The sequence below is a fragment of the Macaca nemestrina genome, chromosome 4 (genome assembly GCF_043159975.1).
Source record: "Macaca nemestrina isolate mMacNem1 chromosome 4, mMacNem.hap1, whole genome shotgun sequence".
In the NCBI taxonomy this organism is placed as follows: Eukaryota; Metazoa; Chordata; class Mammalia; order Primates; family Cercopithecidae; genus Macaca; species Macaca nemestrina.
In genome coordinates, this window is record NC_092128.1 from 77,578,188 (window position 1) to 77,599,894 (window position 21,707).

Sequence of the window (21,707 nt, forward strand, 5' to 3'; positions counted from 1 at the left end):
TGAAAAAAAACTTAGAACTACACACACAAACACAGTACTAATCAGCAGAAGTAATGAGTATTGAGAGAAAACAATAAGCCATAATTTACAATCAACTTAAATAGAATTTATGCAACTGAAAAGCTAAGGCAGAATAATAGGCAGTAACTTCCAGTTTATAATAATGACTACTTGTGTAGTCATTACCACACAAAATTACTGACTACTTATGTACTGACACATATTTTGCACAATGATATGATAGACTAAGACAAACTGGATAGTTTGCAAGTAAACTACTTGTCAGAAGGACTTGGAACCATAGCTCTATTGACATGTAACCATCCTAACTAAAGAGAGACTCAAATTCTCAGAAATGTTTGTTTCTATTTTGGGGAGATCATCCAAATCCATAAACTTGTGAGGCTTTAACAGTGGGAAAAAACCTTACAACTCATTTAATCTAACTTCTTTACTTTAAAGGTAATTGCCCCTTGGATAAAAATCACAAACATTTTAGTATAAACATATTTATAGTGAATAACTTTACATTTGCTAGCCAAAATTTGTTGCTAAGGGACTAAAAACTGTGGCAATAAATTGAAGTATTTGTTAAAAAGATATTTACTTTTAAAATTTTTTATCAGTCCACTTTTTATTGTGAGAGTTGCTGATAAAAATAACTACCATTTATTGAATACTTGTAACATGTTAGACGCTTTGCAAACATCCTCCCCTTTAACCCCCACAACCACTAGAAAAGACAGGCATCATCATCTTCCTTTTACAAAGTTGAGGATCATGAGGCTCAGAAAATAGTAGCTAGTAGCTAGTAAATAGTAGAGCCAGGATTAAAATACATGTTTTCTAATACTTAATACTTAATCAGATTGTGTCGCAGTGGTATTAAAAAATTAGAAACATAGGAAAACATGAATACTTTCCATACTTTCTATTGTAGGTGCTATTTCACATATCCTTAAAATATGTGTGCAAATGCAGAAGATTTTATTGAAGTTTACCTTAAGGCAAAGATAGTCATAAAGAGGTCATAAAGAGGGCTGACTTACTGAAAGTACTTCAAAATTCTACTCTCTCATTAAATGTGAACAGTTCAAAAACTTTAGTAATTGTCGTTGATCAGCATGGTGAAATATAATGGGCTCATTTGTGGACAGGACTGATAGGTTGCACTGGATCTATCTTTCTTCATTTCTCATGTGGAACATTGTTGTTAATGGGTCTATGATGTATGAAGAGCTAACTGTAAGTAAGCAGAAGTAACTCAAATTCTATAACCTATTGATCTTAGATCCCTAAAAAGGAGCTTGGATTTCAGGAGGATTGGGAAACAGCTCTCCTCTTGCTTCATATTTTGCCATAGGCTGGGTTTTCCAGAAAACAGACTCTGAAATGGAGATCAGCATGTAGAAAGTTTATTAGGGAAGACTTTTAAGATCAGCACCTGTGCATAGAAAGAGACAGAAGCAGGATTGGACAGTGGGAAAAGTTGGGCTATGATGTAGTCTTAACAAAGTTCTCAGTCAACCCGATGGGGAACTCTGAAGGTGGAATGGCCCTAAAGAGTATCACAGGTCAGGGAAGGAAAGCTCTATTTTTAATACCCCTATGTTGATCAGTCATTGGATGTGGATGCCTAAGAGGGGGCATGGCTTTAAGTTGTTTGCACCTGAGGCAGTTCCCTGAGAGGGCTGTTAGCTGAAGGTCATCTGCTGGCAGCACTCCCAATAGGTGGGGAAATAAATCTTTCAGTCCTGAAGGAGGATCAGGGCAAAGCATTACAGTGTTCACCTTGGGTTTGCTGCCTTTGATTGCATGTAAATATTATTTTGTATTATTTAAGATGTATAGGGTGAGTAAAATGCCCTAGAAACCTTAGTAAAGATTAACCTTGTCTGTCAACTTTATTCATTTAGGTGTTTCTTTTAGATTTGAAAGCCTCAGAGAAGGACCAAACAGTGTCTGAGAAGTTTGAATTTAGACTAAAAGCTTGGTCTGGTGTTTTTATGTGAACCGAACTAGAAATCACAGCAGCCAGGAAGAGAAGATGGCCAGATAACTGAAAGACAGAAGGCAGGTTAGGAAGGAGCTCAGGCCAGGTTATGCCCACCCATCTGTGTTAGAGGATGGTGATCCTTGTGCAAGCAGATATGGAACTAAATAAAGCCTCTTTACTCATTGTGGTGGGATTATGTGGAATAGAAGCATGCATCTAGGTGCCTTGACTATTTTTCCATTGCTTCATTTTACATAATTATACCCATTTAATTTATCCTTTAATTTTTGTGAATGTATCACTCTATTTCAGTTATGCTAAGGGAATAAGAAAAAAAATTTGTGTCCATATTTGGATTAGAGAGAAAAAACAAACATCATATCCATGGGGTGCAGTTGAGACAGGTGTAGGAGAAATCAAAGTGAGAAAGATTAAGAAGGACATTTCAGTGTAGGAAGCTCTAGATGCAATAATTCAGCTTTCAAGACAGGAAGAAAGAGTCCAGAAAGGCATGTACTGCTATATCTTTTCTCATTTCCTTCTCCGATATATTCCCTTTCAGGAGAAAAAAATGAATAGTTATAAGCACCAATTTATGCTCACATGGTACCAGTTGAGCATCTGTAATCCAAAAACCCAAAATCCGAAATGCTCTAAAATCCAAAGCTTTTTGAGCATCAACATGATGCTACAAGTGGAAAATTCCACACCTAACGTTATCTGATGACTCACAGTCAAAATAGAAAAACTTCATTTCATGCACAAAATTATTGAAAATATTGTATAAAATTACCCTTAGGTTATGTGTATAAGGTGTATATGAAACATACATTTCATGTTTAGACTTGGGTCCCATCCCAGAGATATTTCATTATGTATATGCAAATATTCCAAAAGTTCAAAAACATCTGAAATCCACAATACTTTTGGTCCCAGGCACTTGAGATAAGGGACACCTGTACTAGGTGTTTTCACATGTTATCTCATTTACTGATAACAACCATGTGAAAAAAATATATTACTGCCATTTTATTATGAGAAAAAGTAAGACTCAGAGAGAATAATTAGGTTTCCTAAGCCCACACAATAAGTGATGGAACTGGGAAGAGAGTGTAGCACAGGTTTAGGGTGAGAAACAATTGGATTAAATGTCCTTCAGTATTTGAATACAAAAATTGTGGTATGTTCTTATAATCGAATACTACTGAACAATAAAAACTAATAAACTACTGATAAATGTAACAATATGGTTTAATTTCAAAGTAACAATGCCAGTGAATAAAACCAGGTATGAAAAACCACATAATGTATGATTTCATTTTTATAACTCTAGAAAATGCAAACTAATCTCTATTGACAGAAAGTAGATCAGTGTTTGCTTAGAGAGGGGGCAGGTTGGGAAGTGGCAGGAAGAAACTTTTGGAGGTGATAGATACGTTCATTATCTTGACTGTGGTGATAGTTTCATGGGTGTATACATATGTCACAACATCAAATTATACACTTTATGTATACTTATGAATGTCAATTATACCTCAATAAAGCAGTTAAAAACAACTGGGTTGAAATCTCTGTTATACTACTTACAAAATGCTTAATCTCTGAGACTACATTTTTAAAAAATCAGTTAAATGGAGTTGGTAATGCCTACTACAGAGGGTTGGTGTAAAGATTAAATCAGTAAGGCACGTACTTAGCACGCTGCGTAATACAATAGTAAGCATGCAGCAGTAGTTATATAAAGAGTCCTAGACTGAGTTCTTCCTTCTTAGAGCTTTCTCCACTTTAATTAATCATGTTAGTCCTTTTTATTTACAGCTGGAATTCAAACACATCAGTCTTAGTCCAAAGACCAAGATCTTTCCACTAAACTATGCTAAGCCATAACAAATTTTATGATTTGAGTTGAGGAGGGCATCCCATGATCAGACACCAGGCTCAGAGTATTCCACATAAATGCTCCTCTGTCTTATCCCAGGGTCTAGAAAAGTCACTCTGGGCCGGGGAGGAAGACCAGTAGTTCCGCTGCATATTCTTTATGTATACTCCTTCAGATTCTATCTCTGCTCCTTTTATCAGATCCCTACTGGCTAAACAGCAATGAAACTGCTTATGCAGTGTAAAGATAAATTGAGTGCAACAGGTCCTGTTTCTCAGGAGTTTGCCCTGAATAGCAGTCCAAACTAGATGTAATATTGGGAGAATAGCATTCATTGAGATTAACTGACCTACTCTTTAGGAAACATTTGCTTTCCTGGATAAAATAGTGTATTAAGCATGTTTACATCATGCATTAAAAATGTTATACTGCATATTACACATCACACATTTAATCTTAAACTATATGTAAATTTATAAAATATATAAACAATGATAAAGCTCCCATGTTTATTTCCTAAAGAGTACTGTTAAGAGTAATACATCTTTAATATGTCCAATCAAGAGGCCATTTCATAGAATTATGTTTTTTGTTGTTGTTGTTGATTTGTTTTTTCTCCAAGTGATAATCATTGAGAGGGTCAAAACAAGCAGAATTTGTGGTATGCTGACATCTTATAAGATTGTCCTTGGACATTCTAATTTGCCAAAATTTGGACCCCCTGATACTATAGCTCTTTCCTTGGCCTACTACCCCCAGGCCTCTTCTCACAGTGCCCAGACCCTTATTCTTCTGAGACCGTTCTTTCTCCTCTTTTCTCACCCTCCCTCTGCCTACTCCTATGAAGCAGCAAAAACATTCTCCTAGACCCAGACTGAGCAGCTTAGTTCTTGTCTCTGAAGCCTTGGTTAGCATCAGCCATATGGCATCCTAAGAACCTTACCTTCGACTCCATTTTTTTTCAAGGTTTTAAATTTTCTTTCAAAGAAAGGCACTTTTCTCTCTTAGAGAAATTCTGATGCCATCTATAAAGAAATATGTTCTCCACGTTTCACAAGGGAATGAATAAATTCATGAATAGGTAAGTAGAGATGGTGAATGCAGGCTGCTGTTTCAAAAAATCTAGTGATAATGCAAAGGAAAGAAGTGTGCAACAGTTGTAGAAGGTGGTAAGGTAATGGGATATAGAAGTCAGAGGAGTGACAGAAATTGGGAATTTAGAAAAGATGCAGGTTAGTCGCTGAGGCAAGTGCTGAAGAGGAGGGAGGGGCTGGTCTCCAAAGCAGAGTAGGGCTGGAAGGCCAGCCTAGAGCAGGAGGAGACAACACTTCAGAAGTTGCTATTGAGGGAAGTTTGCAGGTAGAAGAGAAGGAGATGAGTCATATCATCGTAAAAAATACCACCTGGTGAGAATAAAAGTGAAAGCAAATAAAGGAGTGTGAATATTGATTCAAGTAACTTTCATGGGAAATGGGAAAGAGAATTGGAAAAGTAAAAGGAAAGCCTTTAGACCCCAGCTGAGACAACAAACCTAATAGGCATAGTAGAGAGATTTCTTCCAACAATCTTCTCCTGTTTTTCTTGTTAATGGGATAACTCTTAAGAGTTACAATTTTCATGGTTACAAAATATTTCATCAAGTAGATGTATGATAATCTATCAAGATTACTCAATTCCTTTTCAAATGAATTAAAATGTGGTATTTTTAAAAAGACAACTAAGCATACTTTAATTACCTGTAAGAATATTGTCTACCTACAAATAATTAAAGTCCCTAAAAAAGGAAGCAAAACAATACATTTGTCTTTTCTGCCAGCATTATTCCTTTCTTCAGCAAAACACTGTAAATTAAAAATACATACAGAATCATTTATTTTTTTATTATGGTAACATATACATAACACAAACTATGACATTTTAACCATTTTAAGGGTACAATTCAGTGGCATTAATTGCATACATGCTATTGTGCAAACACCACCACTATCTTTTAACAAAGCTTTTCCATCACCCAAAACAAATTCAATAACCATTAAGCAGTAACTCCCCTTTATCCCCTCCACCTTTAACCTATTTTCTGTCTCTATAAATTTGCCTATTTCAGATATTTCATATAAGTGGAATTATACAATACTTTGTCATTTGTCTGGCTTATTTCATTTAGTATCATGTTTTCAAGGCTCATCCATGTAGTAGCATGCATCAAAACTTGATTTTTTTCATGGCTGAACAGTATCCCACTGTATGTGTATAAGATATTTTGTTTATCCATTTCTTGGTTGATGAACACTCGGGTTGTTTCCACCTTTTGGCTATTATGAATAAGGTCACAATAAACGTTCATGTACAAATATCTCTTGAGTCTCTGTTTTCAATTATTTGGGGTGTATATCTCAGAGCTGAATTGCTGAGTTGTATGGTAATTCTATGGTTAGCCTATTGAAAAACTGCCATGCGGGTTTCCACAGTGGTTGCTCCATTTTACATTCCCACCAGTAATGTGCAAATGTTCCAATTTCTCCACATCCTTGTCCACACTTGTTATTTTCTGTTTGGGTAGTTTGTTTTGTTTTTTCTTAATCTTACAGCTATCCTAGTAAGTGTGAAATGGTTCCTCATTGTTGTTTTGATTTGCATTACCCTAATAACTAAAGATGTTGAACTCTTTTCATGTGTTTATCAGCCATTTGTACATTTTTTTGAGAAGTGTCTATTCAAGTCTTTTGTCCATTTTTAAATCATGTTGTTTATCTTTTAAGGATCCTTTTGGATTCAGTTTGCTAGTGCTTTGTTGAAGATTTTTGCTTCAATATTCAGAAGGGATATTGGTGTGCACTTTTTTGTGATGTCTTTATCTGACTTTGGTATCAGGTTAATGCTGACCTCACAGAAAGTTGAGAAGAATTGGTGTTAACTCTTCTTGAAATATTTGGTAAAGTTCACCAGTGAAGCTATCTGGTCCTGGACTTTTCTTTGTTGGGAGGTTTTGATCACTGATTCAATCTCTCGACTTGTTATACGTCTAGTGAAATTTTCTATTTCATCTTGAGTAAGTTTGGTTAATTTGTGTGTTTATCCAGTTCATCCAGATTATCCAAAGCTGGCAGTAATGTCCCTATTCTCATTTTAAATTTTAATCATTTATCATTTGTGTCTTTCTTTTTTCCTTTGTCGGTTTAGCTAAAGGTTTGTCAATTTGATTACTTTTTTTACAGAGCCAAATTTTGGTTTTACTGATTCTTTCTATTGTTTATTCTGTTTTATTGATCTCTGCTCTAATCTTTATTTCCTTCCATTGGCTAGTTTTGGGTTTGGTTTACTCTTCCTTTTCTAGTTTCTCAAGGGATAAAGTTAGGCCATTGATTATCTTTTGTTTTTTTCTAATGTAGGAATTTACAGTTATAAGTTTTCCTTTGAGCACTGTTTTTGCTGCATCTTACGCTTTAATATACGTGTTTTAGTTTTCATTATTAAACATCTTATGTTAGGCTGGGCATAGCGGCTCATGCCTGTAATCCCAGCACTTTGGGAGGCCGAAGCGGGCAGATCACCTAAGGTCAGGAGTTTGAGACCAGCCTGGCCAACAGGGTGAAACCCCGTCTCTACTAAAAATATGAAAATTAGCCGGGCATGGTGGTGGGCATCTGTGTTTCCAGCTACTCAGGAGGCTGAGGAAGGAGAATCACTGGAACCCAGGAGGCGGAGGTTGCAATGAGCCGAGATCGTGTCACTGCACGCCAGCCTGGGTGACAGAGCAGGAGTCCATCTCAAAATAAACAAACAAATCTTATGTTTTAATATGTTTGTTTTCATTTTCATTATTTTCTAATTTTTCTTGTAGTTTCTTCTTTGACCAATGAGTGTTTGGTAGTGTGTAGTTTCATTTCCATATATTTGTGGATTTTGCAGTTTTCCTTTGATTTTGATTTGTAGCTTCATTCTCCTTGGTCAGAAAAGATACTGTATATGACTTCAACTTTTTAAAATTTATTCACTTGTTTTGTGGCTTAACATGTAATCTATCCTAAAGCATCTTCCATGTGCCCTTGAGAAAAATATGTATTCTGCTGTTATTGGGTAAAATGTTCTATATACTCATGTTTGGTCTAGTTGGTTTATTCAAGTCTTTTATTTTGTGACTTATCTTCTGTCTAGATATTCTATTCATTTTTGAAAGTAAGATATTGGAGTCTCCAACTATTATTGTACAACTATTTGTTTCCCTTTAATTCTGTCAATATTTGCTTGAAATATTTTGGGTCTCTGTTGTTTGGTGCATATATGTTTATGATTATAACTTTTTGATGATATACATATTTATCTATATATCAATATATAATGTCCTTCTTTGTCATTATAACAGGTTTTGACTTGAAGTTTTTTTACCTAATATTAGTATAGCCTCCTCAGCTCTCTTTTGGTTCTATTTGGATATAATATCTTTTCTATTCTTTCACTTTCTACTTATTTGTGTCTTTAAATCTAAAGTGACTCTCTTACAGACAGCATTTATCCATTCTGCCAATCTCTGCCTCTGAGTGAATAGATTAATCCATTTATATTTAAAATAGTACTCCTAGTGAAGTACTTCTGCCATTTTGATACTTGTTTTCTGTATGTCTTATACTTTTTTCCTCTCTCATTTTCTCCATTATTGCCTTCTTTTATGTTTAGTTGATTTTTTTGTAGTGAACCATTTTGATTCTTTTCTTATTTCCTTTTCTATCTTTTCCTATATATCTCATTTCCTATAGATCTTTTAGATATTTTCTTTGTGGTTACCATAGCAATTACATTTAATGCCCTAAATTTAAGGTAATATATTTTGAATTGATACCAACTTAACTTCAAAAACATTTAAAAACTATACTACTGCACATCTTTATCTTCCCCCTTTATGTTGTTAATGTCTTTTTACATCTTTAACATTGTGTCCCCAACAGGAGATTTATTATTTTTACATATGTGTATGTTAAATCGTATTAAAAATAAATGGTAGAGTTACAGACAAAAATTAAATATCACTTGTTTTTATATTTCCCCTACTTTTACTGTAGGCCATTATTTTCCTCACATGGCTTTGAATTACTGGCTAGTGTCTTTTCATTTCAACTTGAAAGACTTCCTTTGCATTTCTTGTTGGACTCAGCTTTTGTTTATCAGAATATATCCTAACTTTTCCATCATTTTGAAGGCCAGTTTTGCTAGATATAAAATTTCAGTTAATAGGTTTCATTTTCTTCCACCAACTTAAATATGTCACTCCACTGTCTTCTGGCTTCCACGTTTTCTGATAAGAAACTGGCCTTTAATTTTAATGAGGATTCCTTGTACGTGATGAGTTACTTCTTTCTTGTTTGCTGCTTTCAAGATTCTCTACCTTTGGCTTTTGATGGGTTGGTTAGAATGTCTTAGTGTGGGTCTTTTTGAGTTTATCCAACTTGGAGTTCATTCAGTTTCTTGGATTTGTAGGTTAGTATATTTAATAAAATTTTGGAAGTTTCTGGCTATAATTTTTCAAATATTAGTTCTGCCCCTCTCTTTGTCATCTAAAATTCCCATAACACATATGTTGGTCCTCTTGATGATGACGCACAGGCCCTTTCGTCTCTGTAAACTCTGAAAAAAAAAATTAACAGACCTTATTTTTAATGCCATTTTAGGTTTACAGTGAAATGCAGTGGAGTTACAGAGAATTCCCATATATTCCTTACCCTCACACATATACAGCCTCCCCGACTATCAACATCTCACACCAGAGTGGTACATTTGTTACTATCAATGAACCAACAATGACACATCATTATCAAGCAAAGTCCATAATTTACATTGGAGTTCACTCATGGTGTTATACATTCTATAAGTTTTGACCAATGTATAATGAAATGTATCTACCATTATAGTGTCATAAAGAATAGTTTCCCTGCCATAAAAATCTCCTGTGCTCCACCTATTCATCATTCCTTCCCCTCATCTGACTGGAATCACGCAGTCTGTAACCTTTTCAGATTAGCTTCTTTCACTTAGCAATATGCACTTAAAGTTTGATATAGTTTGGATATTTCTCTCTGCCTGAATCTCATGTTGAAATGTAATCTCCAGTGTTGGAGGTGGGGCCTAGTGGGAGCTGTTTGGACCATGGAAGCAGATCCTTCATGAATGGCCATCCCCTTGGTAATAAGTGAGTTCTTGCTTTGGTTCACATGAGATCTGGTCATTTAAAAGTGTGTGGCATCACCCCTCCACCTCTCTCTCTCTTGTTCCTGCTCTGGCCATATGATGTGCTTGCTCTCCCTTCACCTTCTGCCATGATTGCAACCTTCCTGAGGATTCCCTGGAAGCCAAGCAGAAGCCAGCATCATGCTTCCTACAAAGACTGCAGAACCATGAGCCAGTTAAACCTCTTTTCTTTATAAATTACCCAGTCTTGGGTATTTCTCCATAGCAATGCAAGAATGGATTAACACAAGGTTCAACCATGTGTTTTTTTTGGCTTGATAGCTTATGTCTTTTTAGCATTGAATAGTATTCCATTGTCTGTGTGTACCACAGTTTATTTATCCATTTACCTTGTATTAGTCTGTTTGGGCTGCTATAACAAAACAGTACAGACTGGACTGGGCACAATGGCTCATGCCTGTAATCCCAGCACTTTGGGAGGCCGAGGCAGCAGATTGCTTAAGCTCAGGAGTTGAAGACCAGTCTGGGCAACATGGTGAAACCCTATTTCTACAAAGAATACAAAAAATTAGCTGGGCATGGTGGTGCATGCCTCTGGTCCCTGTTACTCGGGAGGCTGCGACAGGAGGATCACTTAAGCCTGGGAGGTGGAGGTTGCAGTGAGCCGAGATCATGCCACTGCACTCCAGCCTGGGTACCAGAGCAAGACTCTGTCTCAAATTTTTTTAAAATAGGAAAAAAAAATATAGATGGGGTGTCTTAAACAACAGAAATTTACTTTCTCACAGTTCTGAGGCTTGAAATCCGTGACAACACTGCTGGCAAATAATTCACTTTCTGATGAGGGCTCTTTTCCTGGCTTTATAGGTGGCCGTCATTTTTTCCGTTTTTTTTTTTTTTTTTTTTTTATGTCCCCACACGGCCTTTCCTCGTGTATGCATAGAGAGGGGAAGAGAGAGTGCTCTGGTATCTCTTCTTGAGAACACTACTCTTACCAGATCAGGGCTCCACCCTTAACCTGCACTACTTCCTTAGAGACCCCATCTCCAAATACAGCCACACTAGGGGTTAGGACTTCAGCACAGGAATTCTGAAGGGTACATAAAAGGGCCTCTTGGTTACTTTCAAGTTCTGGCAATTATTAATAAAGCTGCTGTAAACATTCAAATGCAGGTTTTTGTGTGGACATAAGTTTCACCTGATTTGGGTAAATAACAAAGAGCCCAATTGCTGGATTGTATAGTAAAAGTATATTCAGTTTTGTAAGAAAACTGCCAAACTGTCTTTCAACATGGCTATACTGAACCCATGCCTGTAATCCTAGCACTTTGGGAAGCTGAGGTGGGAGGATCACAAGCTCAGGAATTCAAGACCAGCCTGGGCAACATAAAAAGAAAAAAAAAGTGGCTATACAATTGGCATTCCAACAAATGAAATTTTCTTCATTCTTTTTCCTTTCTGCTCCTTAGGCTCAATAATTTCAATGGCCTTATCTTCAAGTTCACTGACTCTTCTGCTTGCTCAGTTCTGTTGCTGAAGCCACCTAGATTGTTTTATTTTTATTTTTCAGCTTCAGAATTTCTGTTTGGTTCCTTTTTATAATTACTATCTCCTTGTCGACACTCTCATCTTGTTCATACATCATTTTCCTGGCTTCCTTTAGTTCATTGTCAATGTTTTCATTTCCATGTTTAGCATTTTGAGCATATTTAAGACAATTGTTTTAAAGTCTTTGTTTAGTAATTCCAATGTCTGGACTTCCTCAGGGACAGTTTCTATCCATTTATTTTGTTCCTTTGAATGAGCCATACTTTGTTTCTTTGAATGCTTTGTAATTTTGGTGTGTGAGCTTGAAAAGTGGACATTTGGCTCCTACGATGTGGTAACTAGGAATTAGATTTTCTTCACTTTCCTAGGCTTTGCTGTTTTCTGGTTCTTGAAGGCTGTAGCAGTCAGTTTATTTGAGGCCTGTCTCAAACATTATTTCAAAGACTGTATTCCTTGTCAATATGGTCACTGAAGACTCTGTCCCTTAGCTATGTTCAGCTAGTGTTTTGGCAGATTTCTTCGAATACCAGGAGCTCTCACAGTCTTTGCAAATTGGCTCTAAGCCAGGGCTCTACTTCAATTCTTAGTTAGGCTTGCACTGTGCTAAGGGATCAGCCCAAAATGAAAGCTCAGGGTTTTCTCAGGTGTTTTCTAAGCATGTGTTTTGCCCTGGGCATGTGCATGGCTTTCTAAATTTCCATGTATACATGGTTGCTTTTGAATATTTTAATTTCCCAAATAAACTCTCTCCAGATTTTGCCTTAGGCAGTCTATTGCATGTTTCAACTGTAATCTCTGCCTCCAGGTGTCTAGAGTTATTACTTCAGTTTGCCGTGTTTTCCAGCTTTTTCTGCCCTAAGTTCTGAGTTAGACAAAACAGAGGACAGGATCTTGCATCAACCCTTCAGGTAGCCCCTTGTATTGGTCTGCTTGGGCTACTGTAACAATATACCACAGACTGAATAGCTTAAACAACATAAATTTATTTTTCACAGTTCTGGAGGCTAGCAAGTCCAAGATCCACATTCTGGCTGACTTGGTTTCTGCTGAGGGCTTTTTTTTTTTCTGGTTTACAGATGATTGGCATCTCTCTGTGTCCTTACATAATGGGGAAAGAGAGCTCTTCCTCTTCTTAGAAGGGCACCAGGTCTACTGGATAAAGGGCCCTACCTTTATCACCTCATTTTACCTTTATTACCTCCATATACCTATAAACCCCAACAGGATAGGGTTGGGGGGCTTTCCAAACACACAGTGGTTCCTAGAGGTTGGTATGCCTGGAGACAGCATGGAAGCTACATGCCATTTCTCCCATACCTTACATTATACATCTCTTCTATCTGGCTATTCATCTGTATCCTTTATAATAAGTGAGTAAACATAGGTAAAGTATTTGCCCAAGTTCTGTGAGCCATTTCAGCAAAATGGGAATTTATGGAAAAAGGCTGAGGAAGGAGATGCTTCTCAATGGAGGATGAATAGAAACCAGAAAAGGTATCTACCACAGGTCCACCTTTAGATTTAGAAATACAACTTGAAATAAGAAAAAAAAAATGCCACATTATGCAGCTACACAATTTGTAAGTCAATTAGTTCTTTACAATAACAGATGCAACATATACATTTATAAATAATTTACTCCTTTGGGATTTCAAACTAAAGAAACCAACTATTTCACTTACAACAAATGTTTCTGCTTCTGTTTCTCATCAATTGAGAAAACAATTAAGGAATACTCTTGATTCTTATTCCAGGGAACTGGAGGAACAGAGAGTAACCCTAGGGATTCTAGCCTCGTAAGCTGAGAATATTTTTCTAGATGACACAAGTTCCTCAGTGCACACGTGACAGTCTCTGCTTTCAAGCTAATATGCTGTGAGTCACACTGAGTCCTCTTCCCTTGAGGTTAAATGTACTTCCCAGACTTTTTTCTTTATTTCTTCCTCTGCTCTATTCTCCATATGAACCCTATTCCTCTGTCAGTCAATTCAGAAAACACCACCAGCCGTTCCAATTGTCTCAAAATCTTGGTAAATTTTGTGAAGATGTAGCTGCAAGGAATAAAAACTGTTTAGAAAATCTTCCCTTAGGTTATACAGGGTGGCACTGTCAGGTATTTTCAATAGGAGATGAGAAGCTCTGTCTAAAAGCACAATGTTGCCAGAAGGATTTCCCTCATCTTTGTTTCCTGGTGTCCATTTTTCACTTACTTCCTAATTTAACATAGGAAATGAGGTACATGAAGCTCTGTCCCTTTCTTCCCCCTAGAATTCTTCTTTTTCTTACTCAGGGATCATCCACAACAACAAACAGTCTGATATCTAATTAGGCCAGTAGTTTCAACTGATTTGGGCTCACAGTTGAATAGCTGAAAACAAGAAACAACAATACAATTAAACTAGGGACCTTGTATTTAAGGCCATTCATTCACTACAGAATCAGGACTTGAATCTCACACTAAGGCTCTGTCTTACTCATTCTAACATATATTACCTCTCAGGTTAGTCATGCCACAAAAATGTGCATTGTTATAATTGCCTCATCTCTACCTTTGATGTGCCAGTATATAAAGCCTTCCCCTGTGTGCCCTAAGCTCTGCCCTCTGAAAGAGAAAGACATGTTTTCTGCCATTTATTTTCTTGCTATTGGATGCAATTTTGCTCTAGGATGAACTCATAAACTCAAATAACCGGTTAAATATATGTTTGTTATTAAGTTTGTTTAAGTACCTCTGTTACAATAAAGAGGAGCAGATATACTCAGCCACAGTTACAAATTAATTCATGAAAAGAAAAAGGAGCCAGTGATAATTATGCATTCTTTTAAAAGAGTAATAAATTTTCAACAGGCTAATAAAATGAGATCTGACATATAAGCTACCATTCCGCCATACTCTTAAATCCAAACTGCTTGTTATGAATGATGCTACTATTTTATACAGTACACAGTAAAATCAGTAAATAAGTTGTCACTTCCTGAAAGAAAGATCTCCATGGTATTCACGTAAAATACTTAATGAATGCTTAACTGCTTAAACATAAGGTAGACCTCATCAGCCTAATTTAATTAAAAGAATGCTAATACTGTATATATAAAGCATATTTATACATAATCTCATTGACTGCCTTTTGGAGTACATTGGGATTATTTTCCCCAGTTAGTGGATAGGGAAATTGAGATTCAGAAGGGGTAGGTGACTTATTACAGGTCATCCAGCTAATCAGTGATAAAACTGGGGGCACTGAAGGATAAGTACCTTGACTGGGCTTACCAAAGTGGTGGCTACAAAAAGGCTAGAGGTGTGTTTAAAAGTTTACAGGAGAGCCATCCATTTTCAGTTGACTTTTTCAGGAAATGATTCAGTTTGAAAAGGAAGAATGCAAGAATCCTGCAAAAGAGGGCTTTGAGAGAATTTAGATCTGTAGATTCTGATCTTTGGATCGATTACATCAAAGGAGAATTGAACCGCCCCCTTGGTAGACCTGAGAAATGCAGACAGACCTATTGGTGAGCCATGAAAATGCTGCAGGGAAAGTCATCAGAGGCATCTGTAGCTAAACGTGCTATGCATCAGACTGGTCATTTGTGAAGAGAAATAATACAGCCTACCTTGTGAAATAGTATTGCAAGCCCTGTGGGCAAATTTGTATTATGAGTCAATCTGTAATTTGCTTGGAGATGGCAGACAAGATGGCTGTCTGGTTTCGAGACATGGTTTAATTTTGTGTTAACTCATTAATTTTTAAAACATTTTTGATTGAGGAAAAACAACTGGGGGCAGAATTCAAGTTTCAAGGATTCCATTCTGTTCACCGTGTTACTTCCACAACTGGCGAAGTTTAGCTCTCAGTAAGATTCACACTTCATTTCTCTATGAGAGATCAAAAAACCCTTAGATAATACAGGTGTCAGGGAGCAAAGATAAACCTAACATTGTATGCTACCCACTAAAGTGTAAAAGATATACTTCATTCAATTATTTATTCATTCAAACAACAAATAATCGAACACCAGCATGTGTGCCAGGCATTGTGCTAGGCTCTATTATATCCAGCTGCATGAGTTACCTATTGTTGCATAACAAACTATCCCAAAACTTAGTGGCTTAAAACGAAAATCATTTAAACATTTAGTATCTCACCATTTCTGTGGCTTAGGAATTCAGGACCGTAGCTGAATGATTATGTCTCAAGGTCTCCTTCTAGGTTACAGTCAAGATGTTGACCAGGATGCATGCAATCATATGAAGGCCTGACTGGGATTGGAGGATCTGTTTCCAAGCTCATTCACATGGCTATTGTCAGAAGGCCTCAATACCTCACCGATTGTTAGCTGGAAGCCTTAATTACTCACCATGTGAGCCTTTTTATAAGTTACCTGAGTGACCTTATGACTCTGACATGACAGCTACCTGGCCCCAACAAGTAATCCTGGAGAAAGAATAAAAAGGCTGGCATGTTTTATAGTTTCCCCTCAGAAGTCACACTACATCATTTCCTCTGCATTCTATTCATGAGAACAAGTCATTTGATACAGTCCAAACTCAAGGTGAGGGGAATGAAGTTTGACCCTTTGAAGGAAGAAGTATCAAATAATTTGTGAACATATTTTAATACTACCATATGAGTTAATAAAATTTAATTCATGAAATTTAACTTAATTATTATAAAGTGGTGTCAATATATTTGTAAAATGTAGGTATTTAAAGGGAAACTAAGTCTATTAAAGAAGACAATGTTTCACTGTTGTTGCTAGCTTGTTTACATTTTCTGTCACCATTTTCATCTCATTCTGTTAAAAAAAATTCTGTATATAGTGCTAAATAAATGATGACTTGGCCTATCTTATTATGTCAACTAAGAATTGGATTTGATACTTATAACAGACAATAACAAAATTTTATATAGAAGGGATATAGTCTTCCTCACCTAACAACAAATCCAGAAGTGGGACAGTCCAGAGCTGGTCAGTTTGGCCCTCCAAAGCAACCACGGACCTAGGCACCTCCGGTGTCCTACATTATTAATAGTGTCAGTGTGGCTTTTGTTATTATGGGTGAAATATGTCTGCTCTACATCCAGTATCATGTCCCTGTTTCAGGTTCAAAAAAATAAAAGGGGTGGGTACAGATCAAATGGCTAAAGCAATATTTATTGAGCCTCCTCTACAGAAATTCACTTTTATTTAATTGATAGTCACATGGCCAGCCATGACTTAAGAAAGTCTAGGAACATGAATATTTTTAACTGGACATGCTGTCACCCTGAAGAAATCAGAGTTCTACTAGTAAAGAAGAAAGGATATTGGTTTAGACAACCAGTAATGTCTACCGACCTACTCTAAGGAGCTTTAACATGCATTATTAAACACTAGACACAAGAAAAACAACAATACTCAGGTTTACCTGTGTTTCAAATATGTTTCAAATGGGAGAATCTGGTCAGTTTTGAGTCCCACATATAAAGTATATTTTTCAAAGTAACCACAACTTTTATTCTCTAATTGAAAATGTTAAAGAATTGGCTGACATTAGTGTTACTTCTAGGAATGTGTCCAAGGAGATAATTGCACAATTGTGCAACAGCCTGTGGATAAGAATGTTCATAAGAGACTTTTTTATGATAGTAAAAACTTGGAAACATAAATGTCAATCAATAGAATACTGGTTGGATAAATGCTGGTATATCCATCTAACAGACACTATGCAACTTTTAAAAATAATGTTTTTCATGACTATTGTTCACTGTGCAGATAATAAGATCCAATTTATGAAATATTGTATTTATATGTCTATATGTGCTTCTATTCTTAGAGAGATGCCTAGAAGAATGTAACACAAAATTTAAGAAATGGTTATCTCTATATTATGGGATTTGGACAGATTTTAACTTCTTTGCATTTTTGTTTAAAATTTTTCAATTTGTTTGCACAAGCACGTAGTGTTTTTATAAAACAATAGTTATTAGCTGGGTGCCACAGCCTGTGCCTGTAATCCCAACTACTGGGGAGGCTAATGTAGGAAGATTGCTTCAGCCCTCAGCCCAGTTGCTCGAGGCTGTTGTGTGCATGATCACATCTGTGAATAGCCACTGCACTCCAGCCTGGGCGACACAGAAAGACCATATCTCTTTAAAAAAAGAAAAAAAAAAAAGCTATTTTCAAAGAAAGGCAGGGTGGGAGCAGGGCTGATTTGGTCCAGTATTGTTTCCAGCAAGTAATTTTCCTGGATAAGGCTGTGGCTGACCTTATCTTTGGAAAGGGTTCTAATCTTTGCTCAATGGAAAAAAGTGTTATTCTTTATTCATTATAACTTTTAATAAAATTAAAATGAGAAAAGGAGTTGTGAGTTTTGGTTTCTATTTGGAACACTGACCTCTGAAAGGGTCTCCCTTCCATATTTTACAATGGGTGAAAGATATTGTGGAAAGGTGGAGGGGGAGGAGGCTGAGCAACAACTGTATACAAGTTGGGGAGGAGTAGAGGATGGAGGTAAGGATGTAAGGGAGAGAAGTCTGGACCCATGAGCCAGGGAAAGAGCAATAACCTGGACAGCAGGATAGCTGCACTTCTCTTCTAGCATGGACCTATCAGTTTATCTTTCTGGCCTTAGTTTTCTCATCTGAAAAATAAGACATCTGTATTAGAATCACTACATGTGCTTTATGTTTCACAATTCTTTTGGATATATTGATGCTATGTCCTGAGAAACTACACTACAGCTGAACCTAAGCAAATTAAAGAAAAAATAACAACAATAATGTATATTGTTTATTATTTGTCTCAGGCATTCTAAGTAACTTGCCAATAGGTGGAGGGACCAAGATGCCAGCCCAGGCAGTCTGATTTTAGAGCCCATACTCTAACAACCATGCTGTAGAGTACTAAAGAACCGCTTGGATAGGGCATTTAAAGGAAGCAGGATAGCTTTCCTATTCTGGAACTTGGTCTTGTAGATAATGGTTAACGCCAGTAAAGCTGATACCTTACCCTCACCTCATGACTATTATGGGGTTGCCTCAACAGGTGGCAGTCTCCTCCCCCTATTCCAAAGACAACTTCCTTATTCAGAGCCCAGTGAAAGGGGAGATAGGTTTTGTAGCCCCGAAGAAGCTCTTCTGGCCATTGCCCCACAGAACCTAAGTGCTGACAGAACCAAAGACGAAATGTGCCTACAGAAAGCTTTCTAGTATCATTATCTCGGTCATCATACATGATGACCCAGCACCCGTATGCATACTTCATCTTATTACTTCCTTTCATTAAGTCCAGAGAGATACTGAGTAAAGAGAGTACGAGGAGAGAACAGAAAAACAAATGAACGGGTTAAGAGCAGGCTACAGGCCACAAGAGTCCTGCAGGGTTAGAGCCTGTACCTCAGACAAAGATCCCTCAGGCATCCCCTTTTTCCTTCCCTATTGTTGCCCTGCCTTCGTCCCCCTCAAGATCCGGAAGCAAGTGCATAACCTTATAGCAGGATCAGAAAGGTGGAGGGTAGCAGACACAAGCCGCAAGGGGGCTATAACGAAATCTGTTGCTCTTGGAAGACCGACTTCCCAGACCTCTTCGCATTAGGGCGGAGCGTGCGCCCGGCGGCCAATCCCCGGTTCCTCACGTCGCCGTATCCCCGCCCACCGCCCCTCCCGCTCCGCCCTTCCCTGGGGCTGGTGCGGCGGCGGAGACGTCAGCGCCAGGAGACTCCGGGTGGCGGCTGCGCCGTAGGCGGGCCACGGCTTGGACGCGCTGCGGGGAGGGGCGGAGCGAGCGGGCGGGAGCGCGCGTAGGGCCCGCCTTGGCCGCCGCTGCTGCTGCTGCCGCCGCTGCCGGGGAATAATCTGGGCGGCAGCGGGCGGCCTCGGCTAGCGGCCACGAGCCACTTCTGCGGCTGCCCAGAGAAGCAAAGGTCGCCGGTCCGAAGTCGTCCCCCTCTCCGCCCCCCAGGAGGGGCGAGAGGGAGCCGCAGCTGATGTCAGGTACGGCCGGCGGAGGCGCCCTCAGGCTGCGGGTCCAAGGTCTCGGCTCCCCTCGCCCTCTCCCCGCCCTCCCCCTTCTCCGGGTTGGTAGGGAAGCGTGGAGGATAGACCTAAACCCCGGGCGCGGCGGAACAGGTGTCTCGGGGTCAGAGCCGGGCTGGGGTCGTCCGGGCTCCTGAGGAAGGCGCGAGGACTTCCTGCTCCCGGAGTCTTAGCGATCTGCCACAGCGTCCGGGTGCGTACCCGGCCGCAATTTTGTGGACTTGTAGCCTCCTCTTCGTCGTGGGTCCTTCCGTTGTGCCCGCTCGCGCCCCTCTTCTGCCGGCGCGCTGCCTGGCGGCGCCGCAGGGTGCAGAGTGCGCCCGGGCCGGACCACTTAGCGGTCCTGCCCCGCCGGGCCCTCCCGGTCCCTCCTCCCGCGCCCTCCCAGCCCCGCCGCTGACCTGGGGGTCCCGCCGGACTCGGCGCCCAGGTGTGGGGCACCTTCGCCGAGAGCTACTCAGCTGCCGCGCCGCCTGAGCGCCCAGCGAGCAGGCTCCTTCCAGAAGTGCCTGGAGCTTGCTTGGGGCTAGCTTGGATCATCAGGTTTGTCTGTGGCTGATTTATTTCTTTAAGTTTCCGTGCCGCAGAGTGAACCAGATACGTGTGTGTTGGGGCATTCGCTGCGTGGGGGAGGAAGAAAGGCATTAAAAAGATTTTTTTTTTTTTCATCTCCACCCCATTTTCCCCCAGCAAATTGTGATGGGGTTAGTAGGTGTTGACAAGTTGTCCATATTGCTTTGAATTTGGGTAAGTTGTACACTCTTAAAACATGACCATAATTTAGCGCTGTGGATTTATTCTTTCCTAGCCCTTACCGTCTCCCCACCCCCACCGCCCCGCATTTAAAGCAAACAACAATATCAGCAACACAAAACCCACACATTCTAGAAAAATTCTCAAGATTTCTAACCTAGTTCTCTATATCCATTGTACATATTACTCGATTTCCGTTTCACGCTTTTTAAGATAGAAAACTATTGTGCTAACCATGGATTGATTTCATTATGAATTTAAAAGTTATAAATTTAGAATCATAATGAATCAGTGAATAATTAGGCCAGTGTGTAAGGGACAGAAATATGTTAACTTACTAAAAGTTGGGCATAGAACATAGCTTTGCCAGGAAAAAGTGTGCATAATTTCAAGTTGCTTGATTGTGGTGTGAGTTTGGGAAGTGGGAATCTGAGTTTTTAGAAGGTATTTAGATGACAGCTTTTCACCCTCTTAGGTAAATGTCAGATGAGCTTGATGCACATGATACTGTATGTTTTAAGTATTGTATATAGTAAACTATGCTTTCTACCAGCGTTTATATGTAGATGTACAGTTTAAGTGAATATAAGGTTTCAAGTTAGCAAACAGTTAACTCTTCACCTAATGTTGAGTAAAGCAATGATTTAGTCAGGAAAGTATGACTCATTTAAAATTCTTCATAAAGAGAATAATTTTTCAGTATTAGTGGAGAACCATTAAATGCCTCTCTTAAATTTGCCTGGAATTTGTATTTTTTTGTATCTTCCTACTTAGGATTAAGCATTTTAGAAATATTTTGTGTTTCCTATTTAAAGTTTTTCATAATTATTCTTTTTAAGACTAGACTACATTGAGTAAATTCAATATTCAGTTATTAAAATCGTATCACAAATTTATTTCAGAGTACATATAATGAATTCGTGTTTACCTAATAGAAATATGAAAAAGTATGTCACTAGGCATATGCTACTATTTGTATATTGATTTGTGCTAAAATTAAAATTGCATTATGCAGTTTAACTTTATAAGCCATGGTAATTTAAAGTAGAGTCTTTGTGTGGTAAAATTATTGATTGGAATTTTTATGACAGTGCAGCTATAAATAAACCTTAAGTAGAAAATGGAAAGCTTGATGCTGAAATTAAATTCAGATAGGCTTAAAAGTTTAAGCTTCCCAATACAACCATCTTTTCTTTTAGAAGATTTCTTAAGATTTGATTAAAGAGGCTGATGTACAAACTATAGCAAGGCTGAAAGAAAGGTATGACAAAAATCTTTTTACTCCAGATTCAGTGGGATTAAGTCATTCTTTTAAAAGAAGAAAGGGGGTGGAGTTGGG

General features: G+C 38.3%; 1 protein-coding gene and 2 long non-coding RNA genes across 5 annotated transcripts in view; 1 reads left to right on the forward strand and 2 right to left on the reverse strand.

The window, feature by feature from the left end:
* Positions 1-5,723: 5,723 nt before the first annotated feature.
* LOC139362805 (uncharacterized) lies at positions 5,724-20,104 on the reverse strand. Its single transcript, XR_011622177.1, has 2 exons — positions 20,017-20,104; positions 5,724-9,494 (listed from the first exon to the last, which is right to left on the reverse strand). It is a non-coding gene; the product is annotated as an uncharacterized lncRNA (long non-coding RNA).
* LOC139362804 (uncharacterized) lies at positions 12,569-19,209 on the reverse strand. The gene is made up of 2 exons (XR_011622176.1): positions 15,745-19,209; positions 12,569-15,474 (listed from the first exon to the last, which is right to left on the reverse strand). It is a non-coding gene; the product is annotated as an uncharacterized lncRNA (long non-coding RNA).
* Positions 19,382-21,707, forward strand: part of LOC105475564 (core 1 synthase, glycoprotein-N-acetylgalactosamine 3-beta-galactosyltransferase 1) — a 115,186-nt gene continuing 112,860 nt past the window's right edge. Inside the window, exon 1 of one of the 3 annotated variants that reach the window (XM_011730925.2) lies at positions 19,382-19,573. In XM_011730925.2, the coding sequence (XP_011729227.2) occupies positions 19,567-19,573 (7 nt within the window). In that variant the 5' untranslated portion in view covers positions 19,382-19,566. Of the gene's footprint in view, positions 19,574-19,625; positions 19,809-20,032; positions 20,159-21,707 lie in introns of those variants that run through there. The other 2 variants (XM_011730929.3, XM_071094864.1) reach the window with 2 other exon arrangements.